We start from the raw sequence: 19,836 nt of genomic DNA on the forward strand, positions 1-19,836 counted from the left end.
TTTAATGTATTTCATCAGTTCATCTAAGCAAGTTTTAAAATCGGCTTGTCACATTTCTGAGGGAAAACGCAGTAACACTGCAGATGTATAGAATACATCTAAAACATGTAGGATGTGTGTCATACATATCGCAACATACTCTCAGTCAATAGACACAGCCCTGCCAAGTTTTTTCTTCCTATACCTCTCTTTCTTCGGTTTCTTCCGTTTAGCACAACCCAAACCTTCTTCACAGCTCTACTTTGCTCACGCACGTTATTCTTTTTTCACTACTCAAGGGATTTAACTGTGCCAGTCACGCTGGCAACAAACCTCAGCGCCTAATGGCCACACAAACCCAAACTGGCCTACATCTGCAGTAGCTTCTGAATGCTAACGCAAGGTGCAAAGCGGTGCTCAAGCTAATCCGAAACCAGCCCCTCCATAATGTGTCGCTTGTCAAAGGTAGAACAGAAGAAATTTTAATTTTTTACACTTACCGGTTTCTGTGCGGTCCAAAGGCCTAGAGGTGTAAAGTAAAAACCACACCCATTGATTTGATTTCCGCGGGAATTGAGAGTGCTCAAGAACATAAAGAAGGTGCTCAGCTCCTTGAACGAAGGAACCTTACATTGCTGCCCGCAGAGGGGAAAAATGGAAGCTCTGGAAGCATCTAGCGTATCGCACATTATGGGTCCGAGATACTTAGATGCTTTCCTTTTTCACAAAGGCTGAGCACCTCTAAGCCTTCTGCGTTATAACCTTCTCAGCTGTACTACGTATTATTTTATAACCCACAAGCTGAATCACCCAGCGGCCGCTCCACCCACGCGTCGCGCCTGCCGCGCACTACTGGCGCATACGCACGCTTTGCCCGTGACTCGGCAACTCTCCCCACAGTGAATCCGGGTGAATTGAAGTAGGTAGCGTCGCAGAAGCGGGCCCATACGGCCCGTCTCGATTCACCGGCCGATATAAAGAAGTCGTCTAGGAGGGCCGCGGGAGTTCTGCCTGGCCCCTCTAAGCCCCGAGGCTCTGGAGCGTTTTGGCCTGCCCGTCCTTCCTCTCTTCTCTCAGGGTCGAACTAAGGAACCGTCTCGTCCTTCAACTGTTTTTAGAGCAAGAGGAGAAACTCTGATTTCACGTAATTATGCCCTTTTCTTCTTATCATATGGTAACAATCAGAAATCATATCTTACTATCTTCCCTTAAAGCTCTTCCTGGCTGAATATCATTGAATTAGATAAGAAGAAAAATCCTCTACAATCGTGTGTTGGGACTCAACTGAGCGTGCTAAATAAAACCTTGATTTATTTGATTTTTTTTTTTTCCTTCAGAAGCTTTATTATGATAGCAAACTACACAGAAACCGCGACCCAGCGCGGAGAAGGTTGCAACAATGAATTATCCAAGGGAAAAAAGAAGCAACCCAAGCCACTAGCTAAATCTTCTGAAACAGAGCACAGCTTCCTCCTCTTGTGGAGCATTAAATGGCTTCTCTAGCTTTTTTGGGCCAATTGCCACAGAAGCACCTCCTGGCTGGATGAGACTTTGGGTCTCGTCTTGGCACGCGTACCAAACCAACCTACTCGTGTGCCTCCAAACACACAGATGTTCGAAGGAACCTGACTTGTGCTGAACTGCTTGAGCTCATCTCTAACAAACAGGTGCTGTGAGAACAAGAACAGTAATTGAGTTAATGTAGTGGAGAAACACAGTAAAGTGTTTTTTATCCGTCAGTTATATGATCCAGGCATATAATAAAGACAGAGTGTGACATAAAAGGCAGGAAACTGTCCCCGATAAGTATGAGCTAACCGATATTTGTTTAATAACTGGTATCTATTACATCATTTCCATTTACTGCAAAGCAACTTAATTTTTATTTAATAACTCTAGTAATTTGCCAATTTACATTTTTATAATATTTATTAGGATTATTTCCAATATGTAAAACATTGCTCCATTTAAACATATTCTTGTCATTATTTACAAATACTTTGTTCTCAACCTAATGGAAACTGATCTTTATCTATTTTAAAATTATAATGATTTTTAAATATATTGCAAATGTTGTTTCAACAGTATGCATGATGTTTTCCCTTTTTTTGGTGATTTTATACATGGTTTATTTTTTCTTGTTTTAATTTTGTTTAGTCTGTTTCAATATGCAAGTTTTATGGAATATTTCCATTGCAATTAATCTACTTTCCATTAGTTCTAAGCCACAAATACCAAATGCGTAATCACTGCCATCTTTAAAACAAGAACAAAATGACCACTATGCAATAAAGCAAAAGGGAGAGATGGGTATCCTCAGGTTACTTTAAAGAATTTTTCTTTGCATCTCCATTAGCAAAAATGTCAAAATGTTTGAACCTCATAGTTACAAGATTATTTTCCAATAAAATAACTACCATTTATTTACTTCTACTATATTAGAGAGCATACAAATAGGATTTTCACTGTGCTGCTTCTTTTTTTTCTATTTTTAACGAAGTCCACAAACAGAAAAGAATATTCCTGCCCTAAATGGTTTGCAATCCAATAGGACAAAACTACATTAGGGTTCTAAATTTTAAAATTCAGATCAAACCAGTGTAGTATACTCCTACTCTACAATCCAAAGAAAGAAGACAAATTACAATGAACAAACTTTCTCATCTCAACAATGACCTTTTTTTCTTTAAATAATTTTCGGCTTTCACTTCCAATTTTTCAAAGTCAGGCCTCACATTTGCAAACCCAACATTAAATATTACATCTGCTCAAACACACAGCAGAAACATGCCTGCTGATTTTGGGAAGGGACGAAAGTACTGCTTATCTGGTACTTCAGTGAAAAAAAAAATAACAGTGAAGTTTTTCCAAACAGGAGGTACAACTCAAAATTATTTCTTCATGCAATTTATTTTACTTATCTATTAGAGAAGCGGCAGTAAAATTCTGAAATTAATGTAAAATGCCTTAAAAAGAAAATTACTCCACAATAACAGTGCCCACGATGTCTGTTCACAAAGAGAAGTATCCTAAATCTCCAGTTTTGCACGTTCTCCCAAAGCCTACTACGATACCCAAGACTTGGAAGAAAATATCATCATATGGGCCATATACAGAATTTCTAGTGATGGCAACAGGACCTGAGGATATCAGCATTGTAAAGATTTTTATTATGGATAGAGTAAGTCATCATAAACGTATACTGTGTCTTTACATGAACCTTACCATGCACGTATGTACTTTTAAGCAAACAAGGTGTTTTAATTTAGAGTGCTTATAGTCTACGAGTATCGAGAACAGTCCCCTCAATGAGCGACATACCAAAATAAAGTGAGAATCCAGACCGGTAGTAAGTCTCTGTAGGGTAGAAATGCTGTGATTGTTACCAAAATAAAACACGGTAAGTTTTACCATTGTGCAAAACATGGTGAGTTTTACTACTTACAAGTAGTAAGTCGGGTGAGTTCTAGTGAAAAAAAAAAAAAAACAGATCCATGAAGCTGATATATTCATATGAACAGTGAGAGGTTAAAAATGAGCATGCTAAATGGAACAAAAATAGTAACTCTGAGAAAAACATACAGATTCCCTAAGTAAATGCTAAGGAAGGCCTTTGAAGCAGTTAGTATAACTAAGTCTGAAACCAATAGGCTTACGCTATTGAAGGACAAGGGTAATTGAAGGAAACAGTGATGAAGCAGGGAAGGAGACAGAAATAACCTCAACTGGGAAAAGATGATTCTATTAAAGTGGTCTTTATCCAACAACACATTCCTTGTGCTTTTATTTAAGACTGTCATATATCTTTCTCAAAAGACTTTCTCCATCTAATGAGTCCACGTCTACACTGGGAATTAAGGCCGCCAGCCACATATTATGTTAACCCCCCCCCCCCCCCCCCACACACACACACACGGCATGTGTCGACAGCGCTCCGCTCACTTGTTCCTCTCACCTGTATGTATTCTCAAGTGGACCTTTAAGTGATGTGATGTTCTGAAAGTTTTTCCACAATATGGGCAGTCTTTCATGGCAGAACCAAGGCTCCTGTCCCTCAGTAAAGCTGGCTGCTGGACTCCTGCGGATCTCCCGGCTTCTTCTCCGATGTCTGCAACACAGAAACGTTCTCACATCACTTCAGCACATGTCAGAAGTTGTTCTCACTAAAACTGCTAACGCAACACAAAGTTAAACATGTCAATACTACACCTGTCTATTTCATTCTTTAAATCTGACAGAACGCTGACAATTCATGTATTTTCTTGTTATTGTCTTAAATTATTTCATCTTTCCTATCATCATTTTAAGCAGCATATGGTACCTTTATATTGAACTGAATTATACAAGAAAAGAAACAGCTGTGTCAGCAGCTGGTTTGATTTCTTCTTTTGCTTAGTTCCTACTAATTTTTCCCCCAAAAGTTTTAGATTGTTGTTTTGTGGAATCTATTTAATTTATAAGTATTGTGAAAATCTGTATGCTTTTAGAGGGAAAAAGTTTGCATCGGTGTATTAAAACCTCCCACAACAACAGAATTGCAGTGACGGGGGAGTCCAACAGGAGTGGCGATGTCTAAACACAAAGCCAATCAACTTCCTTCTGCGACATTTTGGCATTGGCGTTACGACACAGGGCCTAGCGAGTGACCTGACCTCATGGGAAAGGCAATGAAAAAATTGGTCGGATGAGAGGGAATTCTTTCTCCCTCTCACCCACAGCTCCTGGGTTTTCTCCGTCAGTGCTCACAGCTACGCTTATTCTTGGCATCGTAATGCAGTAAGCGAGACTCCAGGACATCTCTTCTCTCTCCTGATATGAAGAAAGAGTCGTTCTCGGCCATCTTGAACGAGCCGCTGTTATCCAAGCAGGCTACACACAAAGTAACTTACAAAAGACTGGCGTGAAAATTGCAAAAACGTAGGGCATTTTTAAAACGTCGTTATTCAAACCACACAAGGCTCATCTATCGCCTTGTACTTACAGCGTCCTGTAATGTCACACATACATATCAATTCACAATTTCACCAAAAAAGTACCAGGGCCAGTGTTGAAATTCCAAACCAGACTGACGCTACTGGCACACCACGGAGCTGCAATACGCACGGAGACATCGTCACAGCCCGATGCGAAAGCTGAGCTATCTGGGTTACACCGAGGTGGGGAGCACGTAGTTAAACTCTGCATGCAGAGTCTTGATTATTTCAACCATAAACCACTGACTAAAACCGTTCCGTCTTTACCCATTTGATACGTAACTAAAGCTGTCAGGAAACATAGTGCAGTTTACACAGCATTGCCTTTTAAATGGAAGTGATGGGACATAAGAAAGACTTAAACATTTGGCTCTAATAAAAACTACTCACGCAGTAACAGAGACCCAAATACCACATTTCTGGAAAAGGTAACACTAACAGGCATTTCATTATTTATTATAAAATACGCCCTCTAAACTATTTCGCTGAAAGCTGAAAGGAGGGGATGACAGAGCGATAAAAAAAAACATATATAAATGCTTATCTTAGGCATGTATGCAATCGAGCTACTGCTAGTTTTTAAAAGGCAAAATGATAGTTTTCACATCGCATTCTCATCTAACATCTTCTGATTGTTCTTCGAATGCAGAGTTAAAGCACAATATTTAAGTTAGAAAGCTAGTATCTGTCATTTTGCATCGTTCACAAGTATGTAAAGTAACATACTGCAGGAGTTTATTTTGTCTTTAGGAGTCCGGGAAAACATACATAGGTGCTAGTCTACAGTGCCAATCTCCCTAAAGAGTTTAGGTTTTCCTCTTTTTTTTTCTCCTCCAAAGTCGTATACAATCATGTCTTAAGCTGCTTCGGAAAAAATGAATTCCTGAGTGCAAAAAGATTTTTCTGAAGTGCAAAATGCAGAATGCCTGATGATAAACTGCAGGATTTTATTTTGGTTTTCAATAAATGCTATACGAGCATTATAGATAAATATATAGATAAAGCTAACAAGCCACTCAGGAGGAATTTACCGAATAAGTCTACTAGTTATGTTTTGCTACGTGTCACTCTAAATGATGGCCTGTTATCCATTTGCCTTTTATCTTTCTATCTAGAATATGTGTGGCCCAATAAAAAAGAATAAATTTGTAAGATAAACAGCTCGCTTTGCAGATTTAAGAGTCTAATTTTCACTTTACACAAAATTGAATTTTTTCAAGGCAGCGAGACGACTGAGTTTACTCTAGCACTAATCCCTCTGAAAAAGCAAACTGAAAACAACAATGAAGCAAAGAAAGATGTGGGTGGTCTGAAGAGTTTTCTTTTAGATTTAAGTAGACATACAGTAGATAGCTCTGAAGGCTTTGCTCCAACAGGGGCCTTACCTTGAAGAATTTTTCTTCCCACAGTGAAAGCATTCCTAAGACTTTAAAGCTGGGCTGAGGGGGTTTCTTTTGAATTCCTCTGCCTACAAAGCCCACCGAAGCGCTGGAGGCCATCGCTACCTGAATGAGGAGCTTTACATCGAAGTTCTTTTATTTCAAGCCATGAAAAGATACGTTCAAGGCTGCCGGCTCTGCCCATCAAATGCTACCCCAACTTCTTACGAGGGCCCCATTTTGGCAAATCATACCTATTTGTCGAGGCACTTAAGTTTAAAACGTGCTTAACTTTAAAATGCATTTAAGTCCCGCTGACTCTGTTGCCCAGGTTTTTTTATACCGAGTCCCTTAAAGCAATCTATGGAAAGTGAAGGGGGAAAAAAGCGACACAGAAAAAGGAGAAGAGCTCAGCAAGGAAAAAGTTAAGCAGCAAACTGGCGAGTTCTGACTATGCCAACAACAGCGTACGTGGGGAATGAAAAATCTTCAGCTCTACCGGTAATCGGGTATTCTACACCTCTGATGTGCCCTTTCTCCTGCTACTGAGATCCCCTTCCTAAGTGGGAACTCTCAGTTCTGCTAAGTTGTGCAAAACTATAGTAATGTCTTACGGACCTGCAGAACTAGGATTAGCCCCAGCAAATTGATTTAATTTATGATTTACTCGGGATTTGAGCTATGGTTTTGGGGCTGCTCAGTTCTGAGGATAAAAGATCAGGAAGGAAAGAGAGCAGTTACTTATCTTACATCCATTGTGGTTCACTGAGTTATGCGGTCGACATGATGTGCACTCGATGCACGTGAGGTTACACGGCTTTTTTTACTATCTGCTTCCATTACAGGCAGGTCTACGTCCTGAATGTCTTCCTGCCCATCCCTACCTTTCCTGATTCGAGTGCAGGAAACAAGAGAACAGGGTATAAAACATCGTGTAGATGCACGTGCTAGAGGTCAAGCTTCCTAGCCTCGCCGCTGAACTGACTTTCGCCGAGCTTTCCTTTCACTTTGAAAGCATCCCTTCACAGCAAAAGTCACGGAGAGAAGCGCAAAAAGCAACATTCAGTTCTCTATGTGAAACCGGTCTTTGTGTCAGCGTGAGGAGAAGGCAAGAGCTGCGAGACCTCCAGCTGCCCCGTTGGCCGTACCTGCCGGGCAGGGACATACCGCCCCGTGGCACAGGACTCGGAGGGATTCAGCCATGAAGCAGCTTCTGGGGTGGTACGGCGGGGACGTCTCTTGCATACCACGCCACAGCTACACTTGTAACTGACTGTGCGCCCACAGACTGAAATTAAAATTAAGCAATCCATAAGATGAGTATTTGAAGGACTAGCCCGTCTCCAGACAGATGCTCATTTCTCGGGAGAGGAGGGACAAAACGCCACCACTCCTTGCCGAGCGTGGCGATGACCCACGTAGTGCTGCAGGCTGCTTCCACATCCCCGCCGTACCCGGAAAGGAAATTTCCACAGAGCCGGATAACTCCAATATCGAGCCAGGAGCACTTTTACATTAGCAGGTTAAAAGAAAGTGAGAAACACACCGGTGAATCCCTTTTTTAGAGCAGGTATCTTAAGAGGTACCAGAAACGGTCTACCCAGAAACGAGGCACTGCCGCGGCTGGCAGTGCCCTCAGCTAGAAAAGAGAAGACAAACTGAGGTGGATAGTGAATCTGTGCACTCAAAGCAGAAGCTTTCTAGGCAGTCAGATGAAGAGCAAAAGACAAAGAATTATTTGAAATTTCCATCTGTGTTCTGCAGGACTGGTCTACCTGTCTGGGATGAGTCTGTAAACATGATTAGAAAAGGATTGATTGCTTTCGTAAAAAGCAACCTGTTTTCGGTCAGTTAGGCACCAGCACTGACTTCAGTCATGTCAGCAGCCAAATTTTCAAAGGAGCATCTACATACAGGTCCTCGAGATTTTACGGGAGTATTTATCTGCTGCATGTGCGTGGAAGTGCAGGGGTTCACAAAGAGGTACTGTCATGTTCGAAGGAGCTAAATTACAGTCCTCGCGCAGGCTAAATTATCGATGAAGTCAGTTGGAATTTGTCGACACAAGGATTGCCAAATTAGCCAAAAACAAGCAATCACGTGGAAAAGGTAATCAACTCACAAAATAGGTAATCACGCTTACAAGCACGTCTTTGCTCTTGCACGTTTTTCAGACATTATTAAAGAACCCTTTGAAAACGTGGCCGGAAGCCTTTAAAGCTGCACATAATCCCAGATTTTCATATATTTCTGAAATTCAAAATATTTGTAGTTCTTTAGCACTGCCTGTAAAAGCTAACGAAACGTGGTGCAGCGAGAAGTGGTGGCGACCACAGTTTTTCTTTGATGATCCATAAACCACCCAGATTTGCCCATCTTGTGGCAGGAAAAGTTATGTCCTGAATCTAATGTCAAGAAGAGAGTTAGAAGATAGTCAGTGTGTTAGTGCTGTCACTGCTGCCACCTTTACGCAAGCATGCCTGGAATCGACCACCTCTGGGAAGCACTATAGGCTACGCAAAGTTTCTGGGAAAACCTGCTTTACCTTTCTTGCCTACTCCTTAGAGAAAGCTTTGATAATACTGACAATAGCGGAAAACAGGGATATAGTTAAGGATATAATTAACCATATTCTTCTAGCTACCTGAAGTAGCTTCAGTTAGTACGCTTCGATGTCAACGAGAACAGAATGTGGCCCAGCGCTCAATTTGAAATCAGAATCCCATTAGCAGATGTCACTGCACTTTTTTGCTAGTGAAGTTGGTGGCTTAAAATGAAAAAGTCTAATATTACTAAATATTACAGTTATATTTTAGGCCTCCGGAAAGAGTTACTAATGTCTTAGGTCAGGAACAACTTGCTGTCTCTATTGTTTCATCAAGGATTTAGGTTTTATAATGACCATATATGGGAATCTTAAACTGTGAGGCATTAATATGGATTGGCAGAGAATTTGTTTAAACAGAGAGCTATTTTAGAAGAGAATTGGAAAGGAGGCCTACTAGCGAGAAAGCGGCATTCACATTGTTTGTATTATTAGAAATAAAGATTATACCAAAGGTTCCACTGGTAAATAAAAAGATACCGCTTCTGACATCAGACTTCCCGCTCAGCCCCCTGCACCAGGCAGGCAAACCAACGGCACCAACTGCCCTGCCTCTGCTACCGATTACTGCACTGCCGGATTTAAACTCGAAATACAATCGAAATTAAACTGAAGTAAAATGCTCGCAACCATTTGTAGGAGGCAAGACATTTTGACACGGGCAAATGGCAGCCACAGACAACACCTCGGGCCGCAGGGAGCTCCCTTCGCGTTATTTCAAGCACAAGAGAAAGGGAGCCAAAATATTCTAAGCAATTTTTTAGTGACTGGGGGGCAGCACATACACCTTAAGCCCAGACTTGGAGCACATGACACACTTGAAGATCGGTTGGTGGTTTTCACACCTCACGGGTGCAAAACACTGAGCACGACAATGCCGCATGTATGCAAACGATGGTTATCTCTTAATGCTTTTCACTGTGGTACACATTCTGAGAAACATGCAAGAGGCGGCATGCACAGCACAAAGAGACATCAATAGACACTTAACCAAAAATTAAGCTTTTATCACAAAATGTTTCTTATCCTCTTTTTTCATTTTAATCAAATTCCCTACAGAGTTTTTGTTTTGGAGTTCTTAGCAGTCTTACTTTTCAAATTGTTCTAAATCTTTAAAACCTTTTAAGATAATCAAAGTTCAAACACAGTTTCTGAGTACATAATTTTAGCTGCCTGATTTGTTTGCAGACTCATGTGACTAAAAGACACAGAAAACCAAATGTAGTACTTAAAACCAGGGTTGGTTACTTGCCATTAACTTAGAGCTCAGTTTGGACTGGAAATTAAGCATATGAAAAAAAAAATGGGGTATTTTTGAGAGAGCGTTTTTTGCACGAGACCTTTTTATCCAAATCTTTTTTTTTTTTTTTTAAAGAAAGAAGACATCTTAAGCACCTTACAGTGTCTTTCATTTAATAGTTGGCAGAAGGAAACTCCCAGATGAACATTGGCCCGTGCCTTTCTCTTTAACCAGCTGAGTGATCCAAGCTTTTAATAAAGCTGTTCCAATTATTGTAAAAGTCATCTAGTACCTTATAGCCACAAATATTGACAGTTTATTGCACAACGCATTCATGACATTTGAAGGTCACATCATACATAATACATACACTTTTATAAAAGTGTCTGGAACAAAGAGATACATGATCAGCAATTACATCTTACCATTTGAGGGTATGATTTTATACTTTTTTAAAATGAAATACTATGTGAAATGCAAATTGTTAATAAACCACAAAATAGTTCATTTTCCTTATTTTTTTATTAATCAGCGATACTGAATTCAGTTATAGAAAATCAACAGAATGCGGTCCGTGCCCCAAGAAGATTACAGTTAAATATCATTATCCCGCAAACCATCACACATCCTCTTAGCTCAGCATGAGAAGAAAGTAAGCTTCACACTTTAATCTCACTACTGTATACCTCTCCAGCCCTACTGAATTCAATGAAACTTCAACACTTAGATTTGAATCAGGACCGTAGCATATTATTGAAATATTAGTTTTGATAAAATTGCATCAAAATGAAATGGAAAATAGTGCTGAAGAATTTTTTTTAATATATGCACTGCAGGCATATCAAACTTCATCCTCTTCCAACGCTCGTGACTTACGAGGCCGTTCTAAAAATCACACGCACATGTACAAACAGTATAATTAAAAAGTGTAAGTTGCAATTCATGCAGTCAGACCTTTGCACAGTCCTTCAATGAAGTCAACAAACATCAGGAATACACAAAGCATGGCCATGAGAGTGCTTGTCTTTGGTTAAACAGTCGTCATTTTTATGGCATGACCACTAAGTCCTGGAACCTCCAGCTACCTAATGAGAGCTGAGCTTGCAGCAAATGACCGTGGATCACTGCATCGTTCTCTCTAACACCATTTTTTCTGGTTTGTTTCAAAATCCTGCTATCTTATTTCCTAAGCCCTTCACATGCAAGACACTTCCACCATCCAACTCCTTCACTGGCTTTTCAGCTCTGCTACTCCAAAATCACGGCTTTGAAACCCCACTTCCCTCATTTGACTGTATCAGTCAAAGCACTTCAGATCCAAAATCGCTGAGTTTGTCCAGATGATGTTCATGAAATTCCACTTTCCACAGGAAAAGTGGATGCTTTTAAAGAGGATGAACTTTGTCATTTATCGATGAGGAACGATGAGTCTGCTATCTTGAACGTAACGCTAGTTACTCTCAGTGATGAGCTTCTGCTCGTTCTTGCTGTCTTCAGAAGCGCACATCTGAGCTGCCAGAACACCTTATTGTACTTCTCTGTACAGAATATGTATCTTCACAGGCAAAGCAGATACTTCCTCTTTGGATCAGCTATGCTGGGCTTAAATATGTACTCATGGATCTTTCCTTGGCATTTTGCCAACGTTCTTCGTCATGTATCCTCAAAATTTACTCTGGTGTTCATTTATACTTCTGATAGCAATGGTAGCTCCCAAATCTTCTATACGACATGCTTTCCGTGGTTTTCTCCTCCTTTTCTTAACACAAGATTTGAATATTCTGGATTTTTATCAAATGATCGTGCCAACAGGGGTCTGTGATTCTCATGAAAGCCTGTCTCACTAGTTTTCTTACCCAAACCCTTGACTCACCTGTGACGGCTTCCATCCTGTCACCTCGATTTGAAATGGGCACTTGATTACTGACCAGAGAGGACAAGGTCTTTCCACACTTCATACAGATTGTTTACTGCTTTTGAGAAAATTCCGGTGGGGAATCTAAGCAGAGAAGCTATCCAACTGGACCATCTTTTGGATTTGTATGTGTTATTTTTAGGCAGGTGTTCAGGTACCAGATGGCCTTAAAGCCCGTACTACTCAGGTTATAGCAGCTTCTACAGGCTGTCTGCATCATATTCCCATCTCTGAGATTTGCAGAGTGGCTACATGGAGCTTGATAAACACTTTTACCTAGCATTGCTCTCCTGATGCCAAGGCTAGATCAGATATCCAATTTGGGAGAGTTGCCTTACAGTCCCTCTTTAATTAAGTACTCCTGATCTCCCACTCCTGGGATGGATTGCTACTGCTGATTAAGCTCCAGAAGTAAGGATCTGAGGAGGCAATTTCATGAGGGAGAAAATGAAGTTGCTAGCTAATCAACTAAAATAACCATTAACTGGACTTCTGTGAATGAATATATTGCCTTCTTCCCGCTTCCATGCTTACCCTGTTTCTTACACATGTTAGTGTCTCTACATACCTATAAACCAAACAGGTAAGGGGTACTTCATTATCACCTCTATCTTGTTCCTAAACTACGTGTGGGACAAAAAGAACCATTTGGCTCAGTGTACAGGCTGCACTATGAAGAAAATCCAAGACCGTGTCTGTAAACCATAGGAAAGGTGGTGAATTTGGGTGGAAGAGAGTGGTATTGAACCTCTTTTCTCCAGGTTCTTCCCACGCGCCCAACAATGCAGAGTCTGTGAGATTTTAAAAGGCACAAATTAACACCCAACTCCACGTAGTTTTCAAAATCCATTAATATCTTTTAAAATCTTTTGAGCAGTTGCATGGAAATATTTAATACCTACACTGGCCAAGTTTCACCCTGAGTCGCTGGGCTTAAACAAATCCAAAAACCAAACAACAGTTTTTCAAGTCAGAACCGCAGACTTGCTTACATTATAAGTAGCTCTCAAGGCATCGGGTATCATTGGAGAAGTTTTTGCATACTATTGATTAAGAAAACCCCTTTTCATTACTATTATGATCTTATCAAAGGGTGGGAAATTCAGCATAGGAATGCTGATAGCAGGTCATCAGGTTTTATGAAAATTCATTCTAATAAAGAAAAATGTAAAGTATTTAAAAAGGCACAGGAACATCTTTTTGTAGACACCAGTGAGAAAGAAACCAACCATAAAATCAGTCACATAAAACCAACTGTACAGGTAGCTAAATTACTAATTTCCCCCCCAACAAAATGAGACAGAATTAGAGACTGTCATTCCATTTACAGATTAACGATTGCAGAGGTGCTGACAGAGTCTCCAAAAAGTGAATAATGCCACGGTGTGTGTTACAACTTTTGGACAGACTATGATAGGATAGACTTTTCAGTATCCTTATTTTCTTACTTTTTACTTTCCAGTGCTGCTTTCACACTAAATGACCACATTGAGTTAATACAAATACCTCTGTAAATAATTTTTCTCCCGTTTAACTTCTTTGGTACATGCCACTTAAGTATAATTTCCAACTTCTTTCCCCATGTCACAAAAAATAAGCTGTACTTGAATAAACACTTATGAGCAACTCTGAACTGCTGAATCTATTTTACTAGCACCCTTTTTCTATAAATAAAATATGTTAATTACATGAGTTTTGCTATAACAGAAAAATATTGATTAAATTCATTACTTCTAATCTAAAGAAGGGATCCTTTAACAGCTTGGGGTTTTTTTCCCCCCTCGTTGGTTTAACAGTGTATTGTGGGCATACTGAGACTGCCGTATCTTTCAACAGGATATTATATGAAGAGGCTCATTAATTATTTTTTTTTTTACTACCAATGCTGTATCTCAAAAAGTACGTTACTAGGATAACCTGTATCCATGATTTGTAAAATAGCCTTAAAATACACCGATAGCATGCTATTTGTGGGCTTCAAAAATACGAAATGCTGCCAGTGGACTCAATATATCAATAATCCAGTTTGCCTTTTCTACTACGAAAATATAAAATTTTTCATCTGAACTATACTGGTAAAAAAAAAAAGAGAAAAAATACTATTTTGAACGGTCTCCTCTGATTTAGCCGAGCTTGTGGCAATAACTGGTTTAGGCATAGGCTTCAGTATGCTGGAATGATCCTGAAACTAATTTTGCATGTGTTGGAGTTGGACTCTGGCCACGCACGTCAGTATGCTGGAACAGAGTTATCTAAATCCTGAGCCTTATTTTACATGTGCTGGTGTTGGACTGTGGCCCTGCAATCTTTTAGGTCTCCATCTGTAGCTATCAAAGCCAGGGTGTGCCCAGCCGCTCGCTACTGCTCACTGCTTTCCTTCCACAGGAAAGCTACAGGCTACAGCCACCCTCCCACACATCGGCGCGACCGCGAGATCTTCAGAGCCCTGGCAGGTCTCATCGACCTTCCTCTACAGCCTCTTTGCTGCTACGGACGGCCTTTCGCAGCACATCACGCAAAAGCACTCTAATTCTAGACAGCTATCAAGTTCCACATCAGTGACGAGAAATATCAACCTCTTGGACAGATGTTCCCTCAGACCGAGTGCGTTAATTCTTCTTTCAATACCAGGTAAAACAACTCACTAATTTTTGAGCAAGCTATGGAGACCACGGCTCCCAGACTGACAGAAGGCCCCTCTGAGTTTCCCAGCCTGCCAGAGCCTTCCCTGCGGCCATCAGCCAAAGCGATTGGCAAAGTCCAGACAGCCTAGTCAGAAGCTAGCAGTTGTTTTCTTCTGGGGAAGGGGACAAGAAAAGAAAAGACCGGGCACTCGGAAGCCACGTTCCTCCAAAAATGCAACAAACGGTGGCTGTGCACAAATCTGGAACACCGACAGAGAGGCAGTAACGGGGACTGGGCAAGGCAAAGGTAGTTGTAGAGAGTACTCCTCGTCACCCTAAGGAGAACCAGCAACCTGCGGGGACATACAGGCTGATGGCAACACGGTACAAAGTTTTTTGCAAGGCTCCTTCCACTGGTTTACAGTTCCTCCACATCAATCCACCAGCAAATACCGATTTTAACCCATCAGGAGCATCTATAAAATTAGGAGATATAATTTGGACTAAATTATTTGCTAGTACATTTCCCTACCTGAAATTAATAACATTTTGTCTCTATGGAGCCTACCAAACTGGGGGAACAACTGCACACTAAGGTCAAAATTAGACATTGCCATGAAGAGTGGGCATTCTTCTGTGGCTGGACAGAGACAAGTTAGCTGCCTCAGAGACAGGGGAAGACTTATTTCAGAAAAAGGAAGGTTGTTCCATCTCTTAACTTATTAGCAATGCACTTTCTTCAAACTCTAATGGTAAAAGAAATTCAAAAGCCAGGTAGTCTGCATGCACAGAAGCACCTTTTGTTTAATAAATAATTCAACCGTGTATTCCTTTTTAATTTAAAAACGGTCTGACTGAATAGTCAACAGAGTGAACTAAAGTTGGCAAAATAGAGCGTTGAAAAATTAAGAAGCGTATTCAAGGCCGTATCCATTTGCTTTGCTTCTCATACACTGGAGAGACAGGCTGTGCTAAGTTCTAACTTTTCTCTTTTTCTTTTAAATTATCCACGCGCAATCACACGATGCTCACTTGATTTTGAAAGATGGTTTGCCATGGAATTAGTCTGTCTCTTTTTCTGTTACCAGCACAGCAGCCGCTGCTCTTCTACCTCATGAACCATCAGAAGTACAGCCAAAAGTTCTCATGCGCTCCTCTGCCATGCCTGTGAGGGCCAGACTTAACTATCGACCATCTTGGAAAACAGAAATACCGGAAAACATTCTGGAAATATTCAGGCCATCATCTGAATGATGGTCTCATATACTAATAAGTGTATGGCAAGGTACAGGAAACACATCTGGTGGGAAAAATCTGCAGATAATTATGCAACAAAATCCATCCCAGGACTGAATTTGTAACGCACTATTGTAAACGCATACAAATACTTGAAATCAGTCGAATGCATTTGGTACTGACTGATCCGCTTGAAAACAGTCAAAAGCATACAGGACTATCTCAAGTATGAATTCTCAGGCTCGGTTTCTGTAAAACAAAGTTCTTAGCAGTGAGCAGCTGAGGATGAGAAGGAAAAAAGAAAATTCTTACACTTAGCCTTCTGCACCATAACATTTAAAAGAATTTCGTGAATCTTAGAGCAGACAGCAAGGAAAAAGTAATTCTGTGGCGAAACCTCCTTGTTTCAGGTTCCTGGAGATCTACCCATTCCGCGACGCGTCCCAAAGCAGCGGCAGGTACTTAATGCCTTCCTAACAAAGCACAATCTTTTAGTCTCCACTCTGCTGAGTGTTTGATTCCCATCGCTGTGAATGGCTTTACAATGTTTCGCACCCTTTCTGAGCAGCGTCTTCTGAACCAATGACCCCTCACGCAACACCCACCAACATGAAACTGCCAGCTTGGCGATGCTCACGTGACATTAAATGCTGACAGAAGGAAATCTTGTCTCAGAAATGTAAGATATAAATGCTGACAGAAGGAAATCTTGTCTCAGAAATGTAAGATATACAGGAAAGAAGATCTTTACAGGGAAGGAGAATAGGAGAAACCTAACCCTTATACCAAGTAACGCTGGCTTTAAAGAAAATGATTCAGCAACAACATCTCTTTCAAAGTGGACATACTTATTTAAAACGCATCTTCTTAGAGCCACAGGATAACAGACATGAGTCACATTTGGAAGAGACAGAAGGTTCACAAGTACATCTTCAATAATTCCACAGCATATGGAGGAAGACCAGCTTTTCACCAAATTTTCACTATTCTGAACAGAATTAAAATTACCTGCATATATAGGATGAAAACACTAACCAGAGCAAACACTTTGTACAGACAGAAAACTTCCAATACCTTGCTCTGTTGTGACAAAACAGCCTATGAATTATATGTACAAAATAAATCTCTGAATCTGACAAAATCTGAACAAACGCATCAGGGTAACTATAGAGATCGTTTAGACCCAAACTCCTACCCCTGCGAGTCAGAGGAGATTCTAATTTTGGCCGATTAGTAGCTTACACTGAGACACTACGCAGTAAGTACCACCTCGGGGAACAGGCTAATTTGAACTCTGAGAATGCAGGCTACTGCACTGGTGGAGACACGTGTTCCCATGCCTTTTCAGGATGGTACTAGTGGGAGCCACTCCAACAGCCTGGCAAGCCCAGGCAGAATTCGGTACACAGCAAACTGGCTTGCAACCGATTACATTTGAAAGCTGTCTACAGTGGAACTGGCCAACCTAACCAAGTAACGTATGGGGTTGAGAAAAGGTGAACGGCCGTATAAACTGGTCAAATGAAACTGAAATAACTTCAACAGTTTTACTAGTCCTGGTTCTTTTCTGGCTGCAGATTCTGCGGTACCCCACTACATGCCCAGTGGCGAGGGTCATACATCTTTGTTTCAAAAAAGGGATCCTGCTGACTACTGGGCAGCGGAGCTCACTGATACATGCTGAAATGTTTTAACGAAGGGTGGACAAGCAAAACCTGTCACTGCTTAACAGTCGGTAACTCCATACTACTATCATACCAAGTTTTATCCTAAAACCGCAGGAGAGTAGCATTGTGCATTTGAAATTAGCAACGATGGGAAGATGCAACTAAGGAAAGGCAGCTCAGATACCAGACAGGACGTTGATGACTGTTGTAGACCAGTGGAATTGCATTCCAGAAAAAAATTGTTGGACAGACCATCACCTGCAGTACTGCTCCAGGGAGTGATGTTCACCAAACAATGTACTTTCTTCTCTATATTCCAGGGTTCTTTTCAATTAATATTTGTTTTAGTTATGTTGAATCACTGCTCATCTACTAAGATATTATTTGATTTTTTTTAAGAAATTCCTTTTTTCTTGGATACGCTTTCACCACCGTTTTTTTGAAGTATGAGAGTAAACACACAGTCCCTGTGATGGCAATTTCCATTCATAGTTTGACAACTAAATGTTGCGATGTTACTTGAAACTCCTGCCTCTTATCTCTCAATTTTTCTTTTGGGAAAAACGGCATCAAAATATATTATGTCATCTATTTGAAAAGATGCAGATATAATCCAGCTATAATGATTGCAATTTTTGGAATTAAGACTGTTATCCAAAACAGCAGTACGATCTACATTTTAACCGCAGCTATTACAAGAAATGAAACCAAACATAGTGATTCTCCGACGTTTACCTTTATTCTGATAATGCTTTGCAAGACTTCTGTCTGCGAATGCTTTACATCAGTAAGCATTATTGAAAATATTCCCCGAAAAATATGCATCCTAAGACCATGGTCATAGCAGAATTATAGATAGGAGATAGTATACGTCCAGATCTTTCTTTGCTTTTTACCTGTGGTGCAGAAGTTGCTAGCCATCAAATGTTTTAAATATCTGAGGGTCTTCTGCTGGCAGGCCACCAGCGACATAAGATCAGTCAGTAGTAGCTGACTGTCAACATCGTAGGCAAACCCATTGCCTCTGGCATCATCGGGGACTTTGGTTGGCACAGTCATTTGAAGGAGCAACGGCAAACCAACCTTCCCCATTGGGACAGGGTGTACTAGGGACGTGGCTGAAGCACACTGACAGCACCGGAACCGACGGCACTCATGCCGGATTCCTCCAAGGGACCATCCCCTTCACATCCTCCTATGGACAGTACTATACTTCAGCGGTTTTGGCAATTTCGGTGCATCTGTCTGTCCTCTAACACCCGCAAAGGCACCAAAGCTTTCTTTCAAAACAGATTTTCACTAACTTGGACTACCAGGCCCTCCCCTATACAAAAGCAGAAGGAAGTTTTGCAGAAGTTCAATAAAGAATTCTCTTACTCAACAAATGTGCCGCGTTTTTAGTACTCTAACTACTGGTTAATAGGGTCAAACTGGCAATCTGCTCACACCGAGGAAAGGAAATCTCTAAGGGTAAAGTTTTTACTTGAAGTTGGAGAAAACTCCCCAGAAACATTTTTTCTGGATTTTCCTTTTAATACTTGAGTTAGAACTTCATTGTTGTAGTACAAAACTTTCAACAGGGTTAAACAGGTTTGGTGTTGAAATCCCATTACGCGTAGTTTGGGAAGTAAACTGCCTCAGATTGCACTAAAAATCCTCCTGGCCGGACCTTTAGATGTATTCTTTCAATTTATATTTGCACCCTTCATTTCTTCAACTACAGTACTTTCTCCAGGTAACGTCAGACCACTGTCCCTTTGAGTATCTGCCACCGATGGAGTTTTAGTGCAGAGTTAAAACAGGGTGCAAGCCACTGTGAAACATGACAGAACCCAAAACTTACTCACCCCTCCAGAAGTGTCAGAACAAAAATATTCCTCATAGAGACAGGTAAAAACGTTCAGAAATAGCAAGATACCTCAATATTGGCAAGAACAGACATGCCTTAATTACTTTTTAGAGATTTTTCTTTTGAATGGCAAATTAACCAAATAAAACAACAACAAAACCAACAACAACAACAAAAACCAAACAAACAAAAAACCCCCAAACAATTATCAGTCCTAATTAAAGACAATCATATTTCTTCACATCCAACTGAACTCTGGCAGAAACTTTTTGGGCATTTGCAGTCTCAGCGACAGCACTCTAAACAACCAGTTTTCAAGTTCAGAAGCTACATTTTGTGATGAACCAAGTCCCGTCCAAATCTCTCCCG

The 19,836-nt window shown here is 40.7% G+C and overlaps 1 protein-coding gene across 1 annotated transcript in view; it reads right to left on the bottom strand.

The window, feature by feature from the left end:
* Positions 1–19,836, bottom strand: part of ZNF536 (zinc finger protein 536) — a gene marked incomplete at its 3' end in the record, with an annotated part of 187,265 nt that overhangs the window by 129,946 nt on the left and 37,483 nt on the right. Inside the window, exon 2 of the mRNA XM_082489395.1 lies at positions 3,935–4,087. Coding sequence (XP_082345521.1) covers positions 3,935–4,087 — 153 coding nt within the window. The remainder of the gene's footprint in view (positions 1–3,934; positions 4,088–19,836) is intronic.

The sequence above is a fragment of the Vanellus vanellus genome (genome assembly GCF_965231255.1).
Source record: "Vanellus vanellus genome assembly, chromosome: 12".
NCBI classification, from domain to species: Eukaryota; Metazoa; Chordata; class Aves; order Charadriiformes; family Charadriidae; genus Vanellus; species Vanellus vanellus.